This window comes from Bidens hawaiensis, unplaced genomic scaffold, assembly GCF_021521415.1.
Source record: "Bidens hawaiensis isolate Kalapana, Puna unplaced genomic scaffold, B.hawaiensis_p1.1 tig00024338_1, whole genome shotgun sequence".
Taxonomy (NCBI): domain Eukaryota; kingdom Viridiplantae; phylum Streptophyta; class Magnoliopsida; order Asterales; family Asteraceae; genus Bidens; species Bidens hawaiensis.
In genome coordinates this window covers 34962-59648 of record NW_027493838.1, presented here as the reverse complement: position 1 = coordinate 59648, position 24687 = coordinate 34962, and the positions used below count along the sequence as shown (strand labels likewise).

Sequence of the window (24687 nt, the reverse complement as noted above, 5' to 3'; positions counted from 1 at the left end):
AATTTGCCGAATTCAGACTTGAGGCCACACAAAATAGGATAGATGGCATTATTCTAGGTTACTAAAAGAATGTTTGCTAGATAATAACAATAATAATAATAATAATAGAATCGAGTTTAGATTAATCTATCGGGGTTGGTGGCCCATTGGCCTAGTATCAAAAGGCAAAGTCTCTAGGAGCACCAATTACGTGAAGGTCCGAGGTTATATCCTGAGCAAATATTTATGACTTGTAGTTTAGGAGCAGGAGTATGATAAATTATCATAAGTAATAATTAAAAAAAAGGTTTAGGTTTAGATCAGGTCAGGTCCTTAAAGTGGGTTGTAAACAAGATACAAGCTTGATAATTAATAGTTTTGATAAGACACAAGATTTTTATTTGTCTATTTCAACTTTAATGAAGCATGCAATGTTGTTTTCTATGATATTTATTGTGTGTTACATTTTACGGTATTTTAGTACTAGAATTGAGACGTATTAAAGAAGTTACAAAAAATTATAGTTATAATTTTACGCTTGCATGTCGATAGAAAGTAAAGGATGGTAGAGTGGATATCTCTTGATTTTGAAAGTATAGTTAACCGTAATTGTCCCTATATCCAGTTATCGACCATAACATGACCCAAATAAGCATGTTGGATGATTAATATCATATATAATGGGTTACATTACGTCGTAATAAACTCTAGCGAGCCATGTAGCCCTAATTAACTATTAATGGTCCTTATTGACCATTATTAACCAATACTTACGTTCGTTGACCATTGTAGATGGATGATCCTTTAATACAAAACGAATAATGAATTTAAATTAACTACAAAAACCATATAAACACTTGCTTTGGTCATGTGTCTGTCCATAAAAACACATAATATGAAATATTCAAAAGTTATACGGGAGAATGTTTGTTTAGCTATGCATGATGTTAAGTAGCATGTTAGAAACCAATCAAATTTCGGATTTTTCTTCATAAATAATCGAAGAGATCTCACAAGATTCCCCTCTTCTGGTTTATTAATTGTATGTATATCTATATCTATATCTATATCTATATCTATATCTATATCTATATATAAAGGAAGAGTGATGGACAATGAAGTAATTTCATAATTCCATAGCAAGAACTAAAATGACAATTCATAATTGGATAGGAAAAGTAATTTAGGAATCCCTCGATTCATCTTTAAAGCGTTTGGTACAAGTTGATTAAGCTTCACATTTTGTAAAATTACTCTTCCATTCTTAGAAGATACAAAAGGTTTATGATCTTTTAGCTAATCATAATTATACTTTAATAACTACAATAAGTACATATATAATAATGCACAATTAGTTATTAACTACATTATTATCACATTAAGTTTTAATGATAATCTATATCTATACTATATATAATACACCAAACAAGTGCAAATTAAGACACCCAATTTTTAAGTAATTTACAACACTTAAAGCATGAGTTACATGTGTTAGTAAGGGTAAACATGTCTTTTAAACAAAATCCATTCAACTTACAAGTATGGTCCCTCATCTTTAACCATATTATGTTTTTAATTTAACTTGTAAACTAACTTATCACTCATGATTTTTAAACGACTATAGCCTTTTTCATACATTAATATTTTTATAAACAAATTACACCATAAAAACAAGTATTTTATTCTCTTTAATTTGGATATGATATTGTTGTAATTTTTTTTCATTTTAGAAAATGTAATATGCTACGTAGGGGTGTTCAGTATCGGTTTTAATGGTTTTTAAGTTAAACTTGTGAATTCAACCGTTAATACTGATTTTGTCGTCCAAAACCAAACTCAACCATTGAAAGTTGAAACCGAATCGTTACTAACGGCCTGGTTCCAGTTTGGTTTCACAGTTTAAACTTTAACCAACATAATATGATACTTGAGATGATCATAAATAAAAAATGATAATTTTAGCCACATAAATGGTAAATATTAATGAAAGATCTAGGACGTGAAATAATAACAACAAAGATTACAAAATGAATCATATTGCAATTAGGTTAATTTACAATCTTAATTTTAGCCACATAAATGGTAAATATTAATGGAGGATCCTTGAGTCTGAGGACCCATGGATCCTTGTTGAAGGATGGATGATCCTTGCGGAAACTGAGCCAGGGGTCCTGGACTTGTGAAATCCAGCATCCTAGTCATCAGAGGAGTGAGATCCTCTGCTGGCCTCTTAGATTTCTTGATATCTTCGATCTCACGTAGGATCCTTTGGTTGGTCTTGTTCTGTTGCTCCATATATGTCTTAACCTGCGAAAACATAGATGAAACATCATTGTTAGCGTTAACCAATGGCGTAAGCAGCAGCCTTTGGTGCTCCCGTGATTGGCGGAGGCATCGGCGGCAAGGTCCTTGATGAGAGAGAAACCGAAGACGACATTATTGATGAAGCAGAGGTTGATTGAGAGGCCATTGAAAATGATATGGGTATGAAAGGTTGACAATTGATAAGAAATAATCTGGATTATAGCACCAATTGCCTCACGGTGGGCGCCAAATTGTTTTGGACAAAAATCTGCTATGGATCAAGTATCCAAATTTGTAAATGTGAGGTAAGGTACTAACTCGATAATAACTAATGTATAAGTGAAATCTTGTTGAACTTAGCAATGTGATTACGAGGGAAAAAACCCTTAACCAAGATAGTCTTAATTCGGTCAAAACTTATCAAGGCAATCTTTGGTCGAATCTCTTCGGTCAAGGATTAACTAAGTAATCGTTGGTCGAATCTTCTAGGTCAAGGATCAACAAAGTAACATTTGGTCGATGAGTATGTGATTATCGTGATCTCTGGACGGTGAAAACTATCACCGCCGTTTATATTAGATAAAAAGGGTGTTACAATCGTTGTGGAGTATATGATTGAGATTACAAAGTAAGCTAGTGAATAGAGAGAATGCTTGTTTCTGCTCTAGTGTATGCGTTAATACATGTGTCTTTCCTAGTCGATCATAGCTCAATTAAATAAGAAAATATCACTAACAATATTCCCTAACTATCCGGAAGTCTTCCACTAGCCGCTCCATGACCTTTGACCATGTGCCAATAGCCGTCCAGTAGCGAGATAAGCGGGAGAACGAGTATTGTAGCCGTTGTTGGTATTTAAACATCCATCTTCACATGAGTTCATCCATTAACAGCTACGTTGAATTAGGATCCTGGATCCATGCTCCAGCTATAGAGTACTCTGTGAGGATAATTGATGCAAATACGTCTTAAGGTTGCCACACATGTCTAACACATCACCATACTAAACGCAATCATTAGTAAACAGGTAATACCGAGGATCATCAATCCTTTATATCCTGATACATATTTCAAGGATAAACTATCCATAAGATAGTTAAGGATAAAGGATCATCAGTATAAAATTCATGCCCTAACATTTATATCTATAGTTCCGACATTTCATAATAAGGCAAGAAAATTAATTTGTCAATGTATCCATCAATTCTTAAAGCTTTTAGTACAACATTCTGAAGCTTCACTTTTTGTGAGATTACTCTTCAATCATTTAGAAAACAAAAGGTTGTCAACTATATTTTTTATAATGTTATTATTATAATAATTATGGCTTAAATATGTTATTATTATGGTGACTATCCACATTCTTAACTCTCAGGTTTCATTATGCTTGTATTAACTTTATTAGCCTATATATAGTGGCTTCTTGTGCTTGTATTAGATATACATACATACCAATGAATAACAAACTCCATTTTCTCTACTTATCAAGCTCTCTATACACTATTTTTCTAGGTTCGAAGGATGTAATAAGGAAATCTTGAGGTGATTTGCGCTAAGGAAGAAGATGCTATATAATGTCTGAATATTGTGAAAGCTCGGACTAAACTAAGCACACTTTTGGTAATAAATACAAGATGTATGAAAAACTTCAGTTAGATTAATGGACCACGTAAACAAGCCATAAATGGTTTTTGGCTTTATTTCTTGAGTTCCATTTTCTTTGTGAATGCAGATGTTGTTGACTTTAATTTTCTTGTGAAAAATGGACTATTATGTCTTGGTTGTAATCAGCCAAGCCGTATGTGTGTTGTATGTGAAAAAATAGTTTTTAACATTAATTAATGTTTATGACTAGATACTCTTGGTAGCAAGGAAGATGGTTTATATGTTTATTGATGAAAAACCAAATAAAAAAGGTAAGGCAAACTTGTCAAGTTGTATACTAGGTTTCATTAATTGATCATTCATTATTTGCGGTTTCATTATTTACGCATAATGTAGCGAATCGTCAATTTTATTAGCTTTCGGTCATCCCTAATCCCTACCTCATAAATTGGTCAACTTAGACTTCTTCCACACACATGACCTGTTAAATATTTAATGATAGCACATTTACCCACCAATGACTCGAAATGAGGTTGACCCATATGACCTATGTGACCCGATAAGATGCCAATTTGTGACCCGTAAACAAACCGATTACATTTACCCCAACATTATAACATTAAGAAATTTGGAAAACAAGTTATTTGACACTTTTTGTCCAAAACAATAAAAAATAACCAAATAAACCTTCAACTAATGTTTTGCAATTGGTTTGTTAAAAAGCCAATAACCTTGACTTTGTCACTACCAAAAGAAACACCATTTTTTTCTGTTACACTTACAGTAAATTTGTTTCTCCCTTAAACATGTGATTGTAGGTCAATCATATGCACATAGATGTAATGAAACTGTTCAATTTGGTTCAAAAGATGAACCATTTTTTCCCGGCCAACATAAACGGCTTGCATAAATTCTTCCAAAAAATTGTGAGAAATATTCTAGGTATCAATAATGTTAAATATATGTCACCATTAATGGAAGCAGATGATTTCAATTTTTAGTTTTTATTTTTTATTTTAAGTAATTTTTAAAAAATTATATTACAAATATGTGACACGAATACTTTGGCATAAATGTATAATAATCAATTACTTATTAATTAACAAAATAATCTAGGCCAACTTTACAGTTTTTGGCCAACTTTCTTTTTTGTGGCTCAAAATTGTTGAATCAAAAAACCAATCTCGAATGGTTTTCAAAAATTCAAAAACCGAAGTATCGATTTTTTGTTCGATTTTAGCAAAAAAAAAACGAATAAAACTGAATCATGCACACCCTTAATTCTTGGTATTTAGTTTGTATAGTCTTAACTAACCAATTCATAATATGCATATGTTATAGGTATTTGAAACATTTGAGCTTTGAAGTTAAATACGTGCGAACAATGTTGCGCAAAATGTAGATGACAAGGTAACATGCTCAAAGCTTATAATATCAATCATCAAAACAAAAGAACAATTTTGCACAAAATGCTATAAATATGAAATATGTTTTAGGTAGACTTGTTTCACTTTTAACTTCTAATAATATGATAGCAAGTTATTCGCATGCAGATTATTAAACGAGCTAACGAGCAACCACAAGATTCACCTTTAAACGAGCAAACGAACAGCCACAAGTTTCTGATAATATGGATCAAACAAAGGATATGATACAAAAGGTGCCATATTTTTAGTATTTTAAAAAAATAGATAATAGGATAACACATAATTCGCACTTATTTTCCATTTGCTCTTAATGGAGGGTTTACTATTTTTAATTCTCATATTCGTATGTATTTAAATTCATGCCATAAACTCATAATTAAATAACTCATCATTTTATACCCGAATTCCAAACTCATGTTTTAGGGCTTTCGATCGGAATTGTGATACATGTTAATTGTTGTAAAACTTATTTAGAAAGGGTCCTCCAAAACGACGAAACAATGCTTCAATTCGGGTGTTTAAACTTCTAATTAACAAAAATCAAGTCGTTTGGATAACTTTTTCGATATCAGTTTTACATTAATCGACTCATATCCTTCTTCCGATCAAAATCCCTAAAACATTAGTTTGAAATTCGGGAAAGCGTATAACGTCGTTAACTCATTTTTAACAGAGGACCATTGGGGGCCAACTTTTTAAAAATTGGGACCGCCAGTAGTGATAAAATGAATAATGGTTATTATCGGCCAATACCAGTCAATAAGGATTATTAAAATCCAATAAACCTAAATTAAACCATGAAAAGTTTGAATGGTATATAACAATAATGAAGAGAGCACAAATTAAAACAATGAAACTTTGGTGGGGCTAATGTAAACATCTAAAAAATTTTATGACAAAAATAAATAAATAAATAAATAAAACAAATGTTACATTGACATTTAGTTGTGCTTTTATATGTATAAATAAAATAACCACCTTCATGAGCACAATTTAAACTTTTTAAAATGATACAATTAAACCCAAATTCATTTTGTTAAAATGTGTTTTAGCATGAACATGTTTAACCCGTCACGCAATCTGACTCAACCTGAATGTTTTACAAGGCTTAGTTTAAACCCATCACACAACCATCCAAATTATTAACATAACATAATAAAAGTATGGAAACTTATAATTTAATAATATTAAATTAATACATTTGGTCAATAATAATCTCAAATTTGAAAATAGTTTTCACTGGTCCCAACTTTCACACTATTTGTTTTCATTGGACCATCGTTTTGAGGTAAGTTTTACATTAGTCGACTCGTATTCTTATTCTGATCAAAAACCCTAAAATATCAGTTTAAAATTTGAAAAAAAACTTAGCCACTTATTTGCATTTGAAGCATCACAACATTTAGATTCATAATAAGCTTTTGATTGATGAGATTAAATCAATGTATTGGTACGCAAAAATGAATGGTATTCTTATCCGATTGATGGAAACAACTGATTAGAGCCCTCGATCAATAATTTGCTTCCCCGTCCAACCACTAAACATAACCACCAATATACTTGCACACTTGGATGACCTGCTATGTCATATGTTTCTACAAACCAATGAGTTGCTTCTCCAGAACCTCACAACCATGGCATGCAAACGTCTACCAACAAATGAATCTCATGGCCTTTATAACACCATCACAAACTCTTTGGGACTATAGAATCCCTTCAAATGACACAGAGTTTCGCATATTAAACGTGCCGCATGTTTCCTTACAGGACACATTTATTCAACACAAACATCAACATGGACACAAATGCCCTTCAACACAGAAAGGGAACATGTAATAACAACTTCAGTGTGAAACGAAACTCCATGTCAACATGCATTGCACTTCGTCGATTCGGAGGCTTGGTCTGTGTTTATGAATGTTGTTATTAAGTTTCACACGAGAATGGAACACGTTAAAGAGATAGTCTTCCCTCCTGTTCCATCAAAATCAACTTTTATGGCCCATTTGGGAAACATTGACAACTCCATTCAGATACTCCTAACTCAGGGAAGGCGCAAAATATCATACAACCTTTGGTCCCTACTCCGAGATAAGTGGATCCCTATATTCACAACTCCCGCAATCGCATCAATATCCTTGCACTCGTGGATCCCCATCACCCATTACATTACAAACAGAAACTGTTTGCTATGGTTGGCATAACAAAACTATATGAGATTGTGATCGTCAACAAACTGTTAGGACAACCTACTACATTAATTGGTTTACGACGAAAAGGGGGCAATCTTCACTAACACCATTGTCTCTCCCACTATAGAAGTTTGTTAATGTCATATCGTTTTCTTAATTCCCATCACATTCCTACTTTTCAGTTTGTGATGCCCCAAATAAAAGAGTTTTTGTTTCTAGAACTTAAGTACCAGGTAATTTATAACACCATTGATCCAATATATATGCATATGCCAGTATACATGTGCACAATAAAATCACGCATGCCCACTACTTTACCCTTTTTACAATTCGTTGACGACAGCTTAGTGGTCTTATTTGAGCATTTCTTTATCGGTCGATTAAATTTCAACTCTAACTACTCACCAATTAATACACATTTAATCCTTATGTTGATTAAAATTCACAAAACCGATACAAACCTACTTTATTAACAAATATTTCACAAAACACGATGTATCCGATGCTTATGGATATGTTAATATTTTAGTGCGCAACCCCTCCAAAAAAAAACCACCAAATCATATGCACAAGTGGCAGCTCGCTTGCACTGATAAGCCGTTACACACAACACCAAACACTACAAACCAAAACGAGAAGATAACTTGCGTGAACCCGCAGCAACGTGCGGGTACTTTTGCTAGTTTTGTATTACTTAACACTTTCTAAAATTAATAATTATATTTGATAAGCAATAAAAAAGATGGTTCGCCCTTATTACTTATGTCAGAGTAAAAAAGATTATATTCAATTCAACTACTCTAATAGAGACAACTAAAAGATGAAACTACAATAAAATAAACCGATGACATTAAATACCTCAATTAGAAAAGAAAACTATGGATCAAAAGGGTTACCATGTAATGGTCGTATTTATGCTTACATCAAACTTTTGTGCATTTCTCACTTGTTTTTCTCCATTAAATTCTACTAAGTGGCTTGGGATGTTTTATGACTGTTGCAACTATTCTAGAATCTAAAAGTCATAGCTCCTTTATTTTATAGTCAAATATTGTTATTGAAAAAAAATAAACGAATTGGATAACGGGTAAAAGCCAGGCATAAACCAAGCTTTCATTAAGAAAATTGGTATTGGGCTATTAGATGGAAGACAGCCAAACAAGTAGAGAAGGTGGATGAAACAAACATGGAGGTTCGGTCGAGAATGGATGCACAATTCTCTGAAATGGTAGCGCAACATTCTTCCATGAAGAACTTGTTGCAACGATTAGAGGCTTAGATGCTGCCAATATTGTTTCAAGGATAAAGTTTTAACCTCTACAAAGGTTTAGACTAAACGTTTCTCTCCATACATGATAAAAAACACATAACAAGAGCATTTGCAGTGTTAAAACTTATAAACACCCACTAACGTGGCTAGTCACATGATGCACTAGGAGCATCCCACAAAACCTCTCCGGAAACCTTTTGCAAGCGATGCATCTGTCTCACAAACATTTTTATATTTGCTAACATATAATAACCAACTTTAATACCTACTTAATTTTCACAATTACTTTATGTTAATAAAATAAATAATGAATAAGAAATTAAGTGCCTAAATCAACAAAATAGAAAAAATCTAATATGCATTTATAATAATATTTTTTTTATTTAATTTTCTTTTCTTCTACACGTAGAAGTAAAAAGGTTAGACTCTCAATTTTCAATATGAAATAGTTTCTACGATAGGAAAGATTACTTTGAAATTTCAAATCATCCAAACCCTAAAACAAAAGGAGAACAAATCCTATGTGCTGATCTATTGACAATTTCTATTTTTTCAAAGAACATAACATGATGGTTCAATCATGTAAAAACGGATAACCAAATTGCCACGTTTGCTCCAATAAAACAATAGGGAATGAATTCGACTTCCAATATAATGAAACATCATATAACCAAAAGAACTCGATAACAAGATTGAAAAAATTCATATAGACAACCAATTCACATAACATATTTCAAACTCATATAAAAGCTTATGGGAAAAAACCTGAATTAAGCTTCATTCCAACAACTAAAAAGATGATTGTCGAAAATGAAGCTTGGTCTGAGACCCTCACTAACCCTAAAAGAGATCTTGGATCAAACTTCATTTCAAACAAATCCCAATTCTTTCTTTTCTCTATTTCATGATTCAAGAATCAAGTAACCAACTTTTCAAACACAACATTTGATGATTAATTATGACTTATGAGTATCATATCACTCATCTATATATAAAGTTGAGAACTTTACACAAGATTTAAAATGAGGGAAACACATAAATTAACATTTTTCGGAATTCATATAAAAACTTATAAAAACCTGAATTAAGCTTCATCCAAACAACTGAAAAGGCGACTGTCAAGAATGAAGCCTGGTCCGAGACCCCTCGCAAACCCCAAAAGGGATCTTGGAGCAAACTTCATTCCAAACAACCCCATTTCTTTGTTTTCTCTATCTCATGATTCAAGAATCAAGAAACCAACTTTTTTAAACACAACATTTGTTTGATGATTATGAGTATCATAACACACACCTATATATAAAGTTTTGAAGTTTACACTAAGATTTAAAATGAGGGAAGCACATGAATTGACAGGTCACTTTTCCACATAAACAAATGGAAAGCTGGAAGATTTTGGAAGCAAGGGGTTTGTCTTGTTTCACTTTATTCACAGGACATGCAGACAATAGAGAGTGGTTGCCAAATTTTCTGACATTTTAGAAAGAAATATAAATACTAAGGCTGAGGGGTGTGGGGGGCTCTAATGGGTGCTTTAGTGAGGGCTCCAGCCAATAATATTATGACGTGTGGCAGAGAGAGAAACTGGATAAGGGGGGTGTTGGAGCCCCTGGCCCTGGTGTGGAGGGGCTCCAGCAGGGGCTCCAGCGAATTTTTATTTTTATTTTTTTATAAATATATTCAAACAACGTATTATTAAAAAAACTCATAAATTATTAAAAAAAACACACATTAATAAAAAAACACATTAATATCTAAAAATAAAATAAAAATTAAAGTACTAAAAAAAAACATTATTCTTATTCTTCGGCTTGGTCTTCTTCGATCAACCTCTTTCGGATACGTTCCTTTTGCTTTTCCATTAGCATTTGATCGACCGGATTTAGGTTACTGAAGTCTCTAGTAAGGAAGTCCAAATCTCTCATTCGACTTTTTTCCTTTTTGTCATTAGAGACCACCTTCATGGTTTTGTTGAATTTATTGAGGGATTCAACAAGATTGGCGATGTTTACGGCTTCCCCCTCAGCCGGTTTTTTCCCCTTGGCGTCCCTTCCCAATGGCCGCCTCCTCGGCGGTGAAGACGTTTCCTCCTCCGTAATGTTTAGTTCGAATCCAACGCGGCAATCCGACCCGATTGAAGTGCTATACGCTCCAGACGAACTAGTTTTAGTCCGTTTCGGCCGTACTTCCGAATCAACGTCCGGCGCCACCAGCTCAACCCACTTGGAACACCTTTTCAACCTCTCCCACAACTTTAAATCGTCCCACGTCTTCACCGTCCCATACCTCCGCAAACACTCCTGCTTCCACTCTTCGACCGTGAAATTGTAAACCGCCAAATCATCACTGCCACTTGGTCTCATACGACCGCTGTTCCTGTTGAAAAGATAAGTAAACAAGCCGACAAATTTTCTGATTTCGGACCACCGACCCGAAATCATATCGGCGTTCCGCTCTGTACTCCCAACGAGCGTATAGAACGTCTCCCTAACCTTTGTCCAAAAAATCTTGCTCTTTTGGTAGTCGGCTGCAAAATGAATAAATAAATTAGATTTCCATTTAACTTTTTTATTTAACTTTTTTATTAAAAATCATTTTTAAAAACGTTAAAACAATTACCGCAACGCCGATCCTCAGAAATGACTATCCAAGCCCGACACAAGGCTTCCTTCTCATCCGATGACCACGGAGTGGTTTTCCGTTTCGTCCTCGGAGTCGAAGCCGGTCCCGACCCGTCCGTTGCAACTTGTTTTTTCCGGTGGACGCGTCTTCTTGGTCCCGTAGCTTCACCGTGTGATTCTTGTGTCTCCGGAACAACAAAGTTAGGAGACGGTTGTGTGTTGGATGGTTGAAAGCCGGATGATTCTTGCGGCTCCGAATAAAACATCGGTTGGTGCGGTGACGACCATAAATCGTCGTCAATATAATCTGAATCAAGGTTGGGGTACCAATTTCCAGCCATTTTTTTAAAAAAATGTTGGGAAGATGAGTTTATTTTGGGTTGATGTTTGAAGTTGTGGTGATTGATATGGGTGAAATGGGTTTTATATAGGAAAAAAAAACGTTTTTTTTTAATTAAATAAGAGCCCAACGGCTCTTTTATATCCTCCAACGTCTCTTTGCACACTATCCAAGGCCACTTTACTCTCATATCTGCCGCTAACCCCATCACGCCTGCCTCATTTTTCGTGCTAGCGCCCCGTTAGCGCCCCGGGTCGCGCCCCGGTGGTGTGGTGTTAGCGCCTGGGGGCGCGAGCGGAGGGGCTCTAGCGCCCCCGTTGAAGCCCCACACCCCTCAGCCTAAGAGTGAGAGCATGGGCCTCCTCCTCTCTTCTAGTACAACCCATCTACCACAATGTACAACTTCCTCCTTGTTTCTTTCTTTGTTTTCCAGATCTACCCTTCTGCAGCAACAGGATTGTTCATCATCACATGAGTCCCAACCAAATAAATGAGGGGTCTGGACCAGTTAGTTTCTGCTATTGTTAATCAGCTTTTGGTTAACTCTAGAATTAGTCACATGTGAAATTACTATTCTGCCCTCATGGGCCAGAAAACAAAGTAAAGTTTTTAAAGGGTATATTGGTAATTTTACCAGTTGAACATTCAGTTGAAAACAGTCTGTTACAAGAAAAAAAACAAGATGCAAAACTAACAAATAAGACGATGGTGATGATGATATCACTAGTACTTTGTAAGAAGACAACTTGAAGCGTATGTTGGTAAATTTACAAACTAAATGTTCAACTTGAGAGAAACTACAGTTGCAGTTATTCCACACGGAAATTTCAAAACTTTCCACAAAATATCAAATATTATGTATATTGATATTAATATTATAATCTAAAGTTGTTTGTGTGACATTTAAATTAGAAACAAGACAAGTAAAAGAGAACAAATGTAGTAGTTATTTTCTATAGAAGTTCTTTTCATGAAAGAAAACATGATGGGTCGGGTCAGGTCGGGTGGGTCTACCCGCAAACCGACCATTTTGCCACCTATGATCATGACGCGTATTATATCTAAGATATATATAATACACCAAACAAGAGCAAATTAAGACACCCATTTTTAAGTAATTTACAACACTTAAAGCATGAAGTACATGTGTTAGTAAGGGTAAACTTGTCTTTTAAACACAATCTATTCAACTTACAAGTTTGGTCCCTCATCTTAAACCATATTATGTTTTTAATTTAAGTTGTAAACTAAATTACACCATAAAAACGAGCATTTTATTCTCTTTAATTTGGATATGATATTGTTATGATTTTTTTCATTTTAAATAAATTAATATGTTACGTAGGGGTGTTCAGTGTCGGTTTTGATGGTTTTTAAGTTAAACTTGTGAGTCCAACTGTTAATACTGATTTTTTTGTCGTCCAAAACCAAACTCAACCATTGAAAGTTGAAATCGAATCGTTACTAACGGCATGGTTTCAGTTTGGTTTCACAGTTTAAACTTTAATAATAAATTTAGTTTAAAATAATTATTAATATAATTATACCATCAATTTTAACTAAACACCTACTTGAGAGGATCATAAATAAAAAATGATAATTTTAGCCACATAAATGGTAAATATTAATGGAAGATCAAGGACGTGAAATAATAACAAAGATCACAAAATGAATCATATTGCAATTATGTTAATTTGAAGTTGTATAGCCAATTTATTTGTAATAAAAAGATTATGTTCAATTAAATTTTAACTATATTTAATATATATTACAAAACATATCTAATAATTAATAATAAAAAACATTAAAATGCGGTTAACATTTACAGTCTGGTCTGGTTTCATATGGCCGGTTGCCACTATAAACCGCGAACCAACCGTTCACTACGTTTTGAAACTTTTGAAACCGACCAACAAACCGAAAGTAAAAAAAAGAAAAAGAAAAAAGAAGTTAAACCAATGACCGGTTTAACGATTTCAAGGTTTTAACCGAACCATAAACACTTATATTTGTTACGTGATTAACAAGTTCAAACACCCGCTGCATCGCGCGGGCACCCGTCTAGTCTTAAATTACCTCCTTATATTTCTTTAAATCATGTGTCTTTAACGATTTCAAGAACTTGACAACTTGTAACACGTTTCGTGTGTCCTATAATTTATCAAATAAGGCTTTTTAAGGTGGGGACATATATGTTCTCAACATTATCTTTATGAGAACTTACCTAAAATGCATAAGACTAATTATTATTATTATTATCATTACTAAAAGCAAAATCTTCACCTAATACATCTAATTAGTACCTTAATTTTGACTTCAAAAACTGAGGGTTGTTATTATATAAAACCTGCAGAGAATATGGAGGATGATATAAAAAAGTTAAATTTACCATTAAAAAAATTGTGACACCAATGGACATGAATTCTAGTCATCAATGATGATGGTCATATCCGGCGGTCAAGTATTTTCAGGCGAAAATACTAACTATAGTTTTCCCACAACAATAATAACTACATCAAAGAAAAAATAATGAGTGTCTGAATTTGCATTTTGAGAAAGTATGTGATAATAATAATAATAATAATAATAATAATAATAAGATGTAATATAATTGTAGGTAGGAGATGTGTTTGGATGTGATAATGTTGTTTGAAGTTGTAACAATCAAATAATTAGCTTTTTGGGTATCTAAAAATTCTTTATTTTGACAAAAAAAAGTATAAGAAAAAAAATATATAAGAATAGTATTATTGTGAAATTGGACTAAAATATCATAAAGTAGGGGTGATGTGTGTGTGTGAAGAGAAATGTCCAATGACTTTATTGTTAAATTCTAGAATTTTAGGGATTCAAATCATTATAAAAGACCAATGACTTAGGTACAAATTCAGTAAAGTTTTTCCAAGAATTGTTCGATCTTAATTGTCAATTAAGAGAGTTTTGTTGAAGCTAATATGAAAATTGTTATTCAAGATTGACTATCTGACCCAATATTATCAGATAAGCAGAAGCAAAAGCTGCTTATCCGAAATTATACATTAGTTATTAAAAAGAATTAATAACGGACAAATAAAAAGTTGACCCGCAAACTCTTTTTTGTCCGTTATTAAAAAAGAAATACTTCTTGTGACTTTCAACTTATTTGACCCGTTCCCTTTTTAGCTAATCTTTTTATTAATTTGATCCATCCTAGATAACTAACAACCCAAATTGATCGCGCATGAACTATTCACAATAATTGCGGACAAAAACCGCTCAGACAAATAATAGAGACTGCAAGATGGTCAGATTGCTCCATCATGCACAATCAGATTCTTTTGAAAATAATCAAAACACATACAACAAAACATATAGTCTTGTTGTGTAATATATTGATTCTACCTTTTCAATTACTTATTTCTAAGTATCAATTATCTACTGTGTACCACAGACATAATTTGTTTGTTAGCATCAAAAATCCAAAGTACCATAACTTGATAAATCGACCGCTCATGTAAGTTTGTCTAGCAAAAGGATTTGGTTGTTTATCAAGTACCTGACATTCAGAATACTGTTGTTCCATAATGGACAAATTTAATGGATCTTGAAGTGTTAAATTTACAGTTAAATATGCATGCATATAGAATTCATACTTGAAGTCTTGAATCATAATTCATAACTATATTTTTATATGGATCATGTTAATACAAATGCAACTAAGTTCCATATCTATAGTTGACTTAAAAGTTCTGACTTTTCATTGCACAAAAAAATATCTGGATTTTGAGTTAAATCAAATGCTTAGAAATTTAGACTCAAAAGTGATGTTTGAAACAAACCTAACGAACACGAACTGGGCTATGTTCTTTTTTGTTTGTCCGGCCTTAACCAAACAAATATAGGAACACGAACATATTTTCTTGTTCGTGTTTGTTCATTAAGCATGAACTTGTTTATGTTCATTTATGTCCATTAGTTAATACTCTAAACAACAAATAAACGAATACCAACATATATTCTTGCTCGAGTATGTTTCTTAAGAAAATGAACCCTTTTGTCTTCATTTATGTCCATTCATTAAAACACTAAATGAGCACAAAAAAGAAAATGAATTTATAAATCCTACTAATACTTTGAAGAGTCGAGACTATGAGCCTAGGGTTTATAATTTATAAACGCCACTATATGTGTATTTTATTTAACTTATTTTAAAGAAAATGGACATGAACACACAGCTTGTTAAATAAGGCGTGCGTTCATGTCCATTCATTTATCAAATAAACAAACAATGTGTTTAAAATCCTAAGATCAAAATGATTAAGTAGAAGCAATATATTGTAATGCAACTTTAATTACAAATCACTCAATTTCTATAAGACAATAGTTTTCATGGTTGAAAATATTAGTGGTCTTAATGAGTCGAGCCGCTCATGAGCTACTTAAGATCAGCTCGTTAAAAACTCGAACTAAGCCGGGCTTAAACGAGCTCAAGCTCGAGCCTGAGCTTTTATAGAGGCTCACTAATAAATGAGTTCGAGTCCAAGCTTCCGGCTCGCGGGTCTAAACGAGGTTTTTATTTATATGATTTATATTTGAATATATATATAATAACCATTATTATGTATAAAATTATGATAATAATAGTTAAGTAATATATATTATATTATATAAAAAGTTATGGTAATAATTATAATAATACATGTAAACTATTAAAATATATATAAATAAAACAATAAAATAATTAATAAATAGTAAACGAGCCGAGTTCAAGCTTTAGAGATAGAGCTCCGAACGACCCGAGCTCGAGTCCTCTTAGGTTTGAACAAGCCGACCAAGAGCCTTAACGAGCTCGGGCTCGAACTCAGCTCGTTTACACCCCGAGAAAATATGACCCAACAGCAAACTGAAAATTTAGTATGTCTAGAAAATATGAAGATGTATGTGTGTGCCAACTTTAACTTACCATTTGACCAACGTTGACTCCACATCAGCCACAGGCCCTCATTGCACCACTAATCACAAATCTTTATAAAAAAACCGTTTAGACCTTGAAGTAAATAAATTTGCTCCATCACTGCATAATCATATTATTATGAAAGTAACTAAATCACATACAACAAAATGTATAGTCTTGTTGTGTATCAATTGTGTACAAAAGACATAACTTGTTTGTTAGCTTCAAAATCCAAAGTACCATAGTTCGATAAATCAACCGCTCATATAAGTTTGTCTAGCAGGTATCAACTATCAAGTACCTGACATTCAGAATATTGTTGTTCCATAATGGACAAATTTCATATACGATGAAAGCCACCATGATTTCATGCATCTTGTAGTGTAAATTACAGTTATATATGCATGCATATCTTATTCAAACTTAACTCATAACTATTTTTTTTTTTTAATAAATCATGCTGATACAAATTTAACTGAATCCATATCAATAGTTGACCTAAAAGTTTTTACTTTTCATTGCACAAAATGATGCCTGAATTTTGAGCTAAATCATACGCTTAGAAATTTAAACTCAAAGGTAGGGTTGTAACGGACCGAACAAGCACAAACGGAGCTATGCTCGCTTTTGCTTGTTTAACCTTAACAGAAAAAATAAACGAGCAAGAGTATATTTTCTTGCTCGTGTTCGTTCATTAAGAAAATGAACTTGTTTGTGTTCATTTATGTCCATTTGTTAATACTCTAAACAACAATTAAACTAACAAAAACATATTTTTATGCTCAAGTTTTGTTCGTTAAAAAATGAACTTGTTTGTGCTCATTTATGTCCGTTCGTTAATACTCTAAACAAACACAAACATCGTTAATATATAAATCCAACTAATAATATCTAGAGGTGAGGTTGCGAGCCTAGTGTTTATAATTTCTAAACGCCACTTTATTAGTACTATTATTTAACTTATAATAGAGAAAATGTAAATTAAGAGCCTACACTAAATACAAACCTTAACAAATAAACGCTCATGAACAAACAAGACAGGAGTTCATGTCCATTCATTTATCAAACAAACGATCATCAAACGGTTTGCAAATGGTTGCTTAACGTTCAATTTGTTTAGAGTCCTACAATCAAAATAACTAACCTAAGTAAAAGCAAAACATGAAGACATGGATATTAGAATGAAACTTTACTTACAAATCACTCAATTTCTATAAGACGATATTTTGTCATGGTTGAAAATATTAGGGGTTTAAATGAGCCGAACCGCTCTTGAGCTACTAGAAATTGGCTCGTTAAAAACTCGAATCGACCGAGCTTAAAAAAGCCCAAGCTTTTATTGAGGCTCATTTAACAAACAAGCTCGAACTTGAGATTCACATATATATCGAGCTCAATCTGGCTCGCGAGCCTAAACGAGCTTTTTATTTGTATGACTATATTTAATATACGCATTTATATAATAACTACTATTATATATAAAATTATAACTGTAAAAATATATGTAAATTATTATAAAAATATATAAATAAAACAATTAAATAATTAATAATAATAAATGAGCCAAGATCGAGCGTTAATATTAGACGAATAGTTAATAGAATAGAGGGCTGATTGTAATAAAAGAATAATAGAAGGATTAAATGTGTCAATTGTAATAGTGAGTCTATTGTTAGTTAGTAATAGTATAAATATCAGTTCGTTAATTGAATCGATAGCTATGATTTGACGAACTTCTTCTCTCTTGTTGCTCTATCAATTTGTAGCTAACACTTAACAAGCTCTGGCTCAGCTCGTTTAAACCCCTACTCTTTTCAAAATATGACCCAACAAACCAAAAATTTACCATCTCTAATGTGTTAAAAAAACCTAATAATTAAACATTGTGAGAAATCCATCATGATCATTCCAACATTAGAGTACAAAATGTTACAAGTTGCAACTATATAGCAAATACCAGCAATGATCCAAGATTAGAAACCCCAATGTACAAATGAGAATAAGATATGGGAAAACGTAATTACCTTAAAATTCACATCAACTTTAACCTCCAACGAGTAATGCAATCACCGACAAAGTCATACGACCAATATGATCATTTTTCACTATATCATATAGCACATATGACGTGATTGGCTCAGGTGTGCAAAGTTAATTTGACATTAAACAAAACCGTAGAATACGACACAATTATACAAATGGCTAGGGTATTTCCATAAAATTTAGTTGAACCACGTGAATAAATTCTTAATCTTTCTCATAGTCAAATACATCATCATCGTAGTCGACAAACATCAATAATAATAATATTAAACATAACTCAAAATATAATATTCAATACTATGATTAATTAAAGATCCTGGGCACATTTTTATAACTTATTCTTTTTGACTCTTTATGAATTTAACAAATATATTATAAACATATAAAATGTAAATTATTAAACATATACTTGTTAAAAGCATGAATCAAAAATTTTTAATCAATGAATAGTGTTCCTTAAACTAGCAAGGTATATTTGGATCATCAAACTAAACATGATGTTTTATACAATAATTTTGATAATCGGACCGACAAGACGACTGAACTGAAAGCACTAACACCAGCAATTCAGTCACGAGCAAATGGAGAACAAAGTACCGGTTTTTAATGACATATCTCTGTCAGCTGACCGACTGAACTAGATGACAGCCGGAAAATCGGCTTTATATCGCTTTCAATAATCATCTAAAATTATGGCTTTAGGTTATTATATTGTACAGTAGCTTGACTCAATAGATATAAGTTGCAATAATTCTAAGCTCAAAACAATGTTCAATTTTCCTTGATGGTTTTACACACTTACAGGAGATGAAATACACTGATGATAGAAACAATAAAATAAAAGAATCACAAAACTAACCATAAAACCAACAGCACAACATTTAAGGTATCTCACAATCTGAATACCAGATTTCAATAGCTATAAACTCCAATCGTCGGCCTGACTCATGCTGCAATGCTAGAATCCTGCATATCAAAAACTTCCGTTTATATAATTTACGAAAAAGAAAAATAAATAGTCACTTTTTTAACCTTCATGCGCTATTTTGCGCATGAACAAACATTTTCTTTTGGAAAATCACCAAAATGAGCATCGAATAAATTAAACTTCCCCATAAACATTTGCTTTTTCCACCAATAAAACAATCACATATGGAATTATTGGCACAATAGGCCAAATTTACGCCTATGAAATGGATGATCCAATTTATGACACACGTCTTTATTAAAAAATTACACCATTGGGCAAAAATACGCCCCATGGTGACCCAGAGAGTAATTTACACCCAATGAGACACCGCTAGGTGTAATTAGGACACCTGTGATGATCTGGTTCGTCCACCTCATATGCATACATTTCTCACCTATTGTGTGCAAAAATGTGATGTGCAATTATTTTATCATTTAAAAAATAACTTAGTAGATGTTCATTTTGGTCATTTTGATGATCAAATTGTCCATTTAGTGATTTTGCTTTTCTTTTATGAATTTTTATAAGAATGTTGTTGAATTTTCATGACAATGTATTATATCTAAAATTTATTATTATTTTTATTCATAAAATACATCATACCTTTGTAGTTAAATTCGACACTGCCAAATTCCATTTATGTCTCGTCTTTGTACCCGCCACTTGTCCAGCTTTCGCCACTTTACCAAACGCCCCGTTTAACCACGCTGCTCCAGCCGTCACATATCTAACAAACAACCATATAATGTCAACAAAAAAACAACAGTTAATTGAAAACTAAGAATCAAACAGTACTTGAAAGTTCAAACCTGCTTGATTTAACAGCCGATCCCGTGTCATTTAACTTCCTCTCGGCTGCCATTAACGCCGCCATTGTTTTATCAGAAACTTGAAGCCGTTGATCCACAGACTTTACTTTTTGATTCACCACCGAGATCCCAACACTAAACTTGTCTGTAAGTCCTACTTTTTTATCCAAAGATATTACTTTGGCGGATGCATTGGCTCTTAGTTGATGTTTCTCATCAAAGGCTTTAGCTTTATTTATTGCATCTTGACCGATAGCTGACCCTTTAGCCAACACACTTGATACAACATCTTGTGCTTTACTTGCATACACTTTTCTACTTGGAGATGTAGCGTTTGAAAAAGAATTTTGTCGGGTCATGTTGATGGTGTTATCAACAGTATGAACTTCCTGCAAGAAGTTAGTCATAGTATAAGTTTCGATTATCATATATGTGCGTTCATGGGTGAGAAAGAGAGTGTAATTTGTGATAGATATACCTGCAGTTCAGGTTTTGGTATATAATTTTCAGCTGGAGTGATTTTAACAACCTGATCGACTAGTGTTGCTCCCTGTAAAAAATGGCAGCTTAATTTATTTTTGAAAAAGAAACTTATACATATCTGTTTTATGAATAAATAACAGTTGTAAACAGAATACTCATGAATAACAGCAACAGTAATTTCTGGCCTTAACATCCTTATATTAGTGATATTAATAATATGAAAAGTTATTAGTAGGGCTGTAAACAAACCGAGCGTTTGACGAACTGTTCAGCGGGATGTTCGTTTTTATATGTTTGTTTAACAAATGAATGAACATGATCAAAGAATTCCGTTCGATTAACTAAATGAACGAACACGAACAGAGGCGATGTTTGTTCAGTCGGTTCGTGAACGGTCGATAATGTGCCCGTTTATGTTTGTTCATTAAAGATTTTTAATACTTTTTAATGACTTTTCTAATCTTATCATATAGATTTAAGCGAGATTATTACTATTATTATTATAAAACAAAAATATGTACAGCTATTATGTTATTAATTTGTATGTAAAATTAGCATATGAATATGAATGTTAAAAAACCACCAACACAAGTTTATAGCTGGACTGAACCGTTGACATTGATCATTCTCAATTAGCCAGATCAAATAAAACATCGTTTGTATTTGTGAACTGTTCAAGAACAAATTCATTTCCTTAATGAATGAGTATGAACAAGAATATTTGGTAAGTTAACTGTTGGTGGACCGTTCCCTTGTTCGGTTCAGTTCGTTTACAGTATCAATAATGTTCGAAGCTAGAAATGTAGCCATGTAGGTATAAAACATGGAAATAGAGGTATATGAAGACGCATTAACCGTAATCATAATCCAATCACCGGTTAATCAGATTCACATAACCATAACCATAACCGTCTGTAGTTAACTTCAGTTAAGTACTCTAAAAGTGAAGTGATTAGAAAGTGAAGAATAATTATTATTATTATTATTATTACCGATAACAATAATGCAATTTCAAGAGCTTTAGGATCTGTAAAAGTCACAAATGCTGCACTCTTGTTTCTTCCACAATCCCTAAATCAATCAATCAATCAATCACACAAACAAACATACATTATTCTAACTATAATTCAAATAATATAATTAAATAATAATAATAATAACAATATTAATAATAATAATAATAATAAAGCAAGTAACTAACCGACAGATCTGGATGTGATCAATTTGACCGGAAAAAGAGAAAAACTCGTGAATTTCTCGTTCAGTAGCTAGATCTGAAAGCTGCTCCACTTGCACTGTTGGTGTCTGTAAACAATTTAGTATCCAGATTATTAATGTGGAAATTAGGGGGTTATGAATGAAAGAGTATGAAATTAGTTACCTGCATTGTGTATGTGTGTAGTGGTGAATCGATGAAGGATTCAATTCAAGTGCAAGTGAAAATAATTAATAGATTCAGAATGAGAATCAGTCACGCCATTAAAGTGTGAACAAAAGAAGACATGATGATGAGGAGCATGTTTTGGCTTTATATCTGGCTCTCTGTCTCCATATAAAAAACCATCTGTTAATATTATTTTTGTTTAGTTATTTCATGAAAATGGTAATAATTATTATAGTTTGGTTCGATTATTAGTCTTAATCGAATTAATCAATGGGTTTCTGGTTAACTAGTTTGGTTTATTTGGATAGTTTGTAGGTTTAAAGTTCGGTTAATGATTAAAAGGAAAATTGGATTTTAATAATCCCAACTTAATGCAGCTGGCCAATAATAATCCCAACTTTAAAAATAGATGTCACCCGGTCCCAACTTTCACACTATTTGTTTTCATTGAACCTTCGTTAAAAAAAACTTAACGGCGTTAAGTTTTTTTCAAATTTCAAACTGATATTTTAGGTCTTTTGATCGGAATGAGGATACGGGTCGATTGATGTAAAACTTACCTCCAAACAGTGGTTCAAACAACTAAAGGATGCATCAATTCCGGTGATTAAACTATTAATTAATAAAAATCAAGCTGTTTGAAGCGTCGTTTCAAGTTAACTTTTACATCAATCGACTCGTATCCTCATTCTGATCAAAAGCCCTAAAATATCAGTTTGAAATTTGAAAAAAACTTAACGCCGTTAAGTTTTTTTAACGAATGTTCAATGAAAACAAATAGTGTGAAAGTTGGGACTGGTGACAGCTATTTTCAAAGTTATGATTATTATTGGCCAACTGCATTAAGTTGGAATTATTAAAATCCAATTTTCTTGATTAAAATCATACTTGGGCTAAATTTTTTGCTTAAAAATACATGAAATGAAAATATATATACATGACACGATGAAATACATAACATGATAACACTAAACAGGAAATTGCTGTGTTACAATTTACAAGTACATGAAAGTATGAATGCTTCAGTTAGTTGAGGGGGCAAAAAAACCCAGATATAATCGATTTTCAATTAACTTTGGCTTGGTTTTCGGTTTAGTTATTGCGCACCCCTAAACAAAACAAAGATTGAAAAAAATTTAATTTATTATATTTATGGATGATATTAAAAAAAGAACTTTAATTGTATGTGGTTGACAGATTATGATCATGTTGTAAATGTGTTAGATGGGTAAAAAGTTTCTAAAAATGAGTTAGACCAGTTAGCAGGGTTGTTAAAGGTGGGGGGGGGAGCGAGTTCGACTAATGTCCTTGGCAGGATCAAACATGTCAATCCGAACACAACGCATATTCACATATCAAGAACTACGATATCACCCCATAATAATTTTATTATGGGGTGTAGAGGTGCACAAACCGGTTTTTTTAAAAAAACCGGTTCGGTTATTAACCGGACCGGTTTTTTTAAAAAAACCGGTTCGGTTATTAACCGGACCGGTTTTTTTTTGCCCGGAAAAAAACCGGTTGGGTTAATAACCGGACCGGTTAATAACCGGTTTTTTTCTGTCAAAACCCTAACCGGTCTAACCGGTTAGGACCGGTTTAGAAACCGGTTAGAACCGGTTAATAAACCGGTTTTTTTATTAACCGGTTTTTTTTTTTTTTTTTTTTTTTTAAATTTCGCGGTTTCAAATACGAATATTTGTTTTTTATATTTTGTACTTAATGAAGACCATTATTTTTTCACAGTATAAACAAACCGGTAACTACAAGGCAAACCGGTAACTACAAGGCAAAACGGACTGACCGAAGCCATTCTTTGTTTTCGTTGTTAGGGTTCTTTGCTTGGAAGATGAGTATGAGTGTGTGTTGGTGAATGTGTTTTCAACAAACCAAAGATTAAAAACACATAACTTTCATTTATAGTTTTTACATTAAAAATACAAACATTAAATCGTTATCGCATATTCGTAACTCAAAAATACAAACATTAAATCATTAACACTGAAGAAATCTCTGCCAAGAACTGTTGTTCATGATTTAACTCAAAAATACAAACATTAAATCGTGAACTAGCAGATGCTCCTGTTGTTCCCAATCGCAGTTTGTTCATGATTTGCCTCCATGTTTGCTGTTTCTTTAACTAAATTAGAAAAATCCAAATCAACAAGTAAATAAGAGCACATATTAGGAAAAAGAATGCTTAGACACGATTACATGAACAACTTGTTGTTTCTTACTCATGATTTGCCTCCATGTTTGCTGTTTCTTTAACTAATTTTCTTCGCTACCCGATCCCGAGCTATTTCTTAGGTAATCGTCGTACGCGG

The 24687-nt window shown here is 32.7% G+C and overlaps 1 protein-coding gene across 1 annotated transcript; it reads right to left on the bottom strand.

The window, feature by feature from the left end:
• Positions 1-19447: 19447 nt before the first annotated feature.
• Positions 19448-22406, bottom strand: LOC143569120 (binding partner of ACD11 1-like). The gene is made up of 7 exons (XM_077055105.1): positions 22358-22406; positions 22178-22281; positions 21969-22047; positions 20972-21043; positions 20494-20882; positions 20288-20411; positions 19448-19680 (listed from the first exon to the last, which is right to left on the bottom strand). The coding sequence occupies exons 1-7, from the start codon at positions 22361-22363 to the stop codon at positions 19660-19662; spliced, it is 795 nt and encodes a 264-aa protein (XP_076911220.1). The 5' UTR covers positions 22364-22406; the 3' UTR covers positions 19448-19659.
• Between the last annotated feature and the right edge of the window lie 2281 nt (positions 22407-24687).

Coding starts and splice junctions, on each gene's coding strand:
- LOC143569120 (XM_077055105.1), bottom strand. Junction 20,412..20,493: donor TCGGCTGTTAAATCAAGCAG/GTTTGAACTTTC, acceptor GTTGTTTGTTAG/ATATGTGACGGCTGGAGCAG. Junction 19,681..20,287: donor TGTCGAATTTAACTACAAAG/GTATGATGTATT, acceptor TTTGATATGCAG/GATTCTAGCATTGCAGCATG.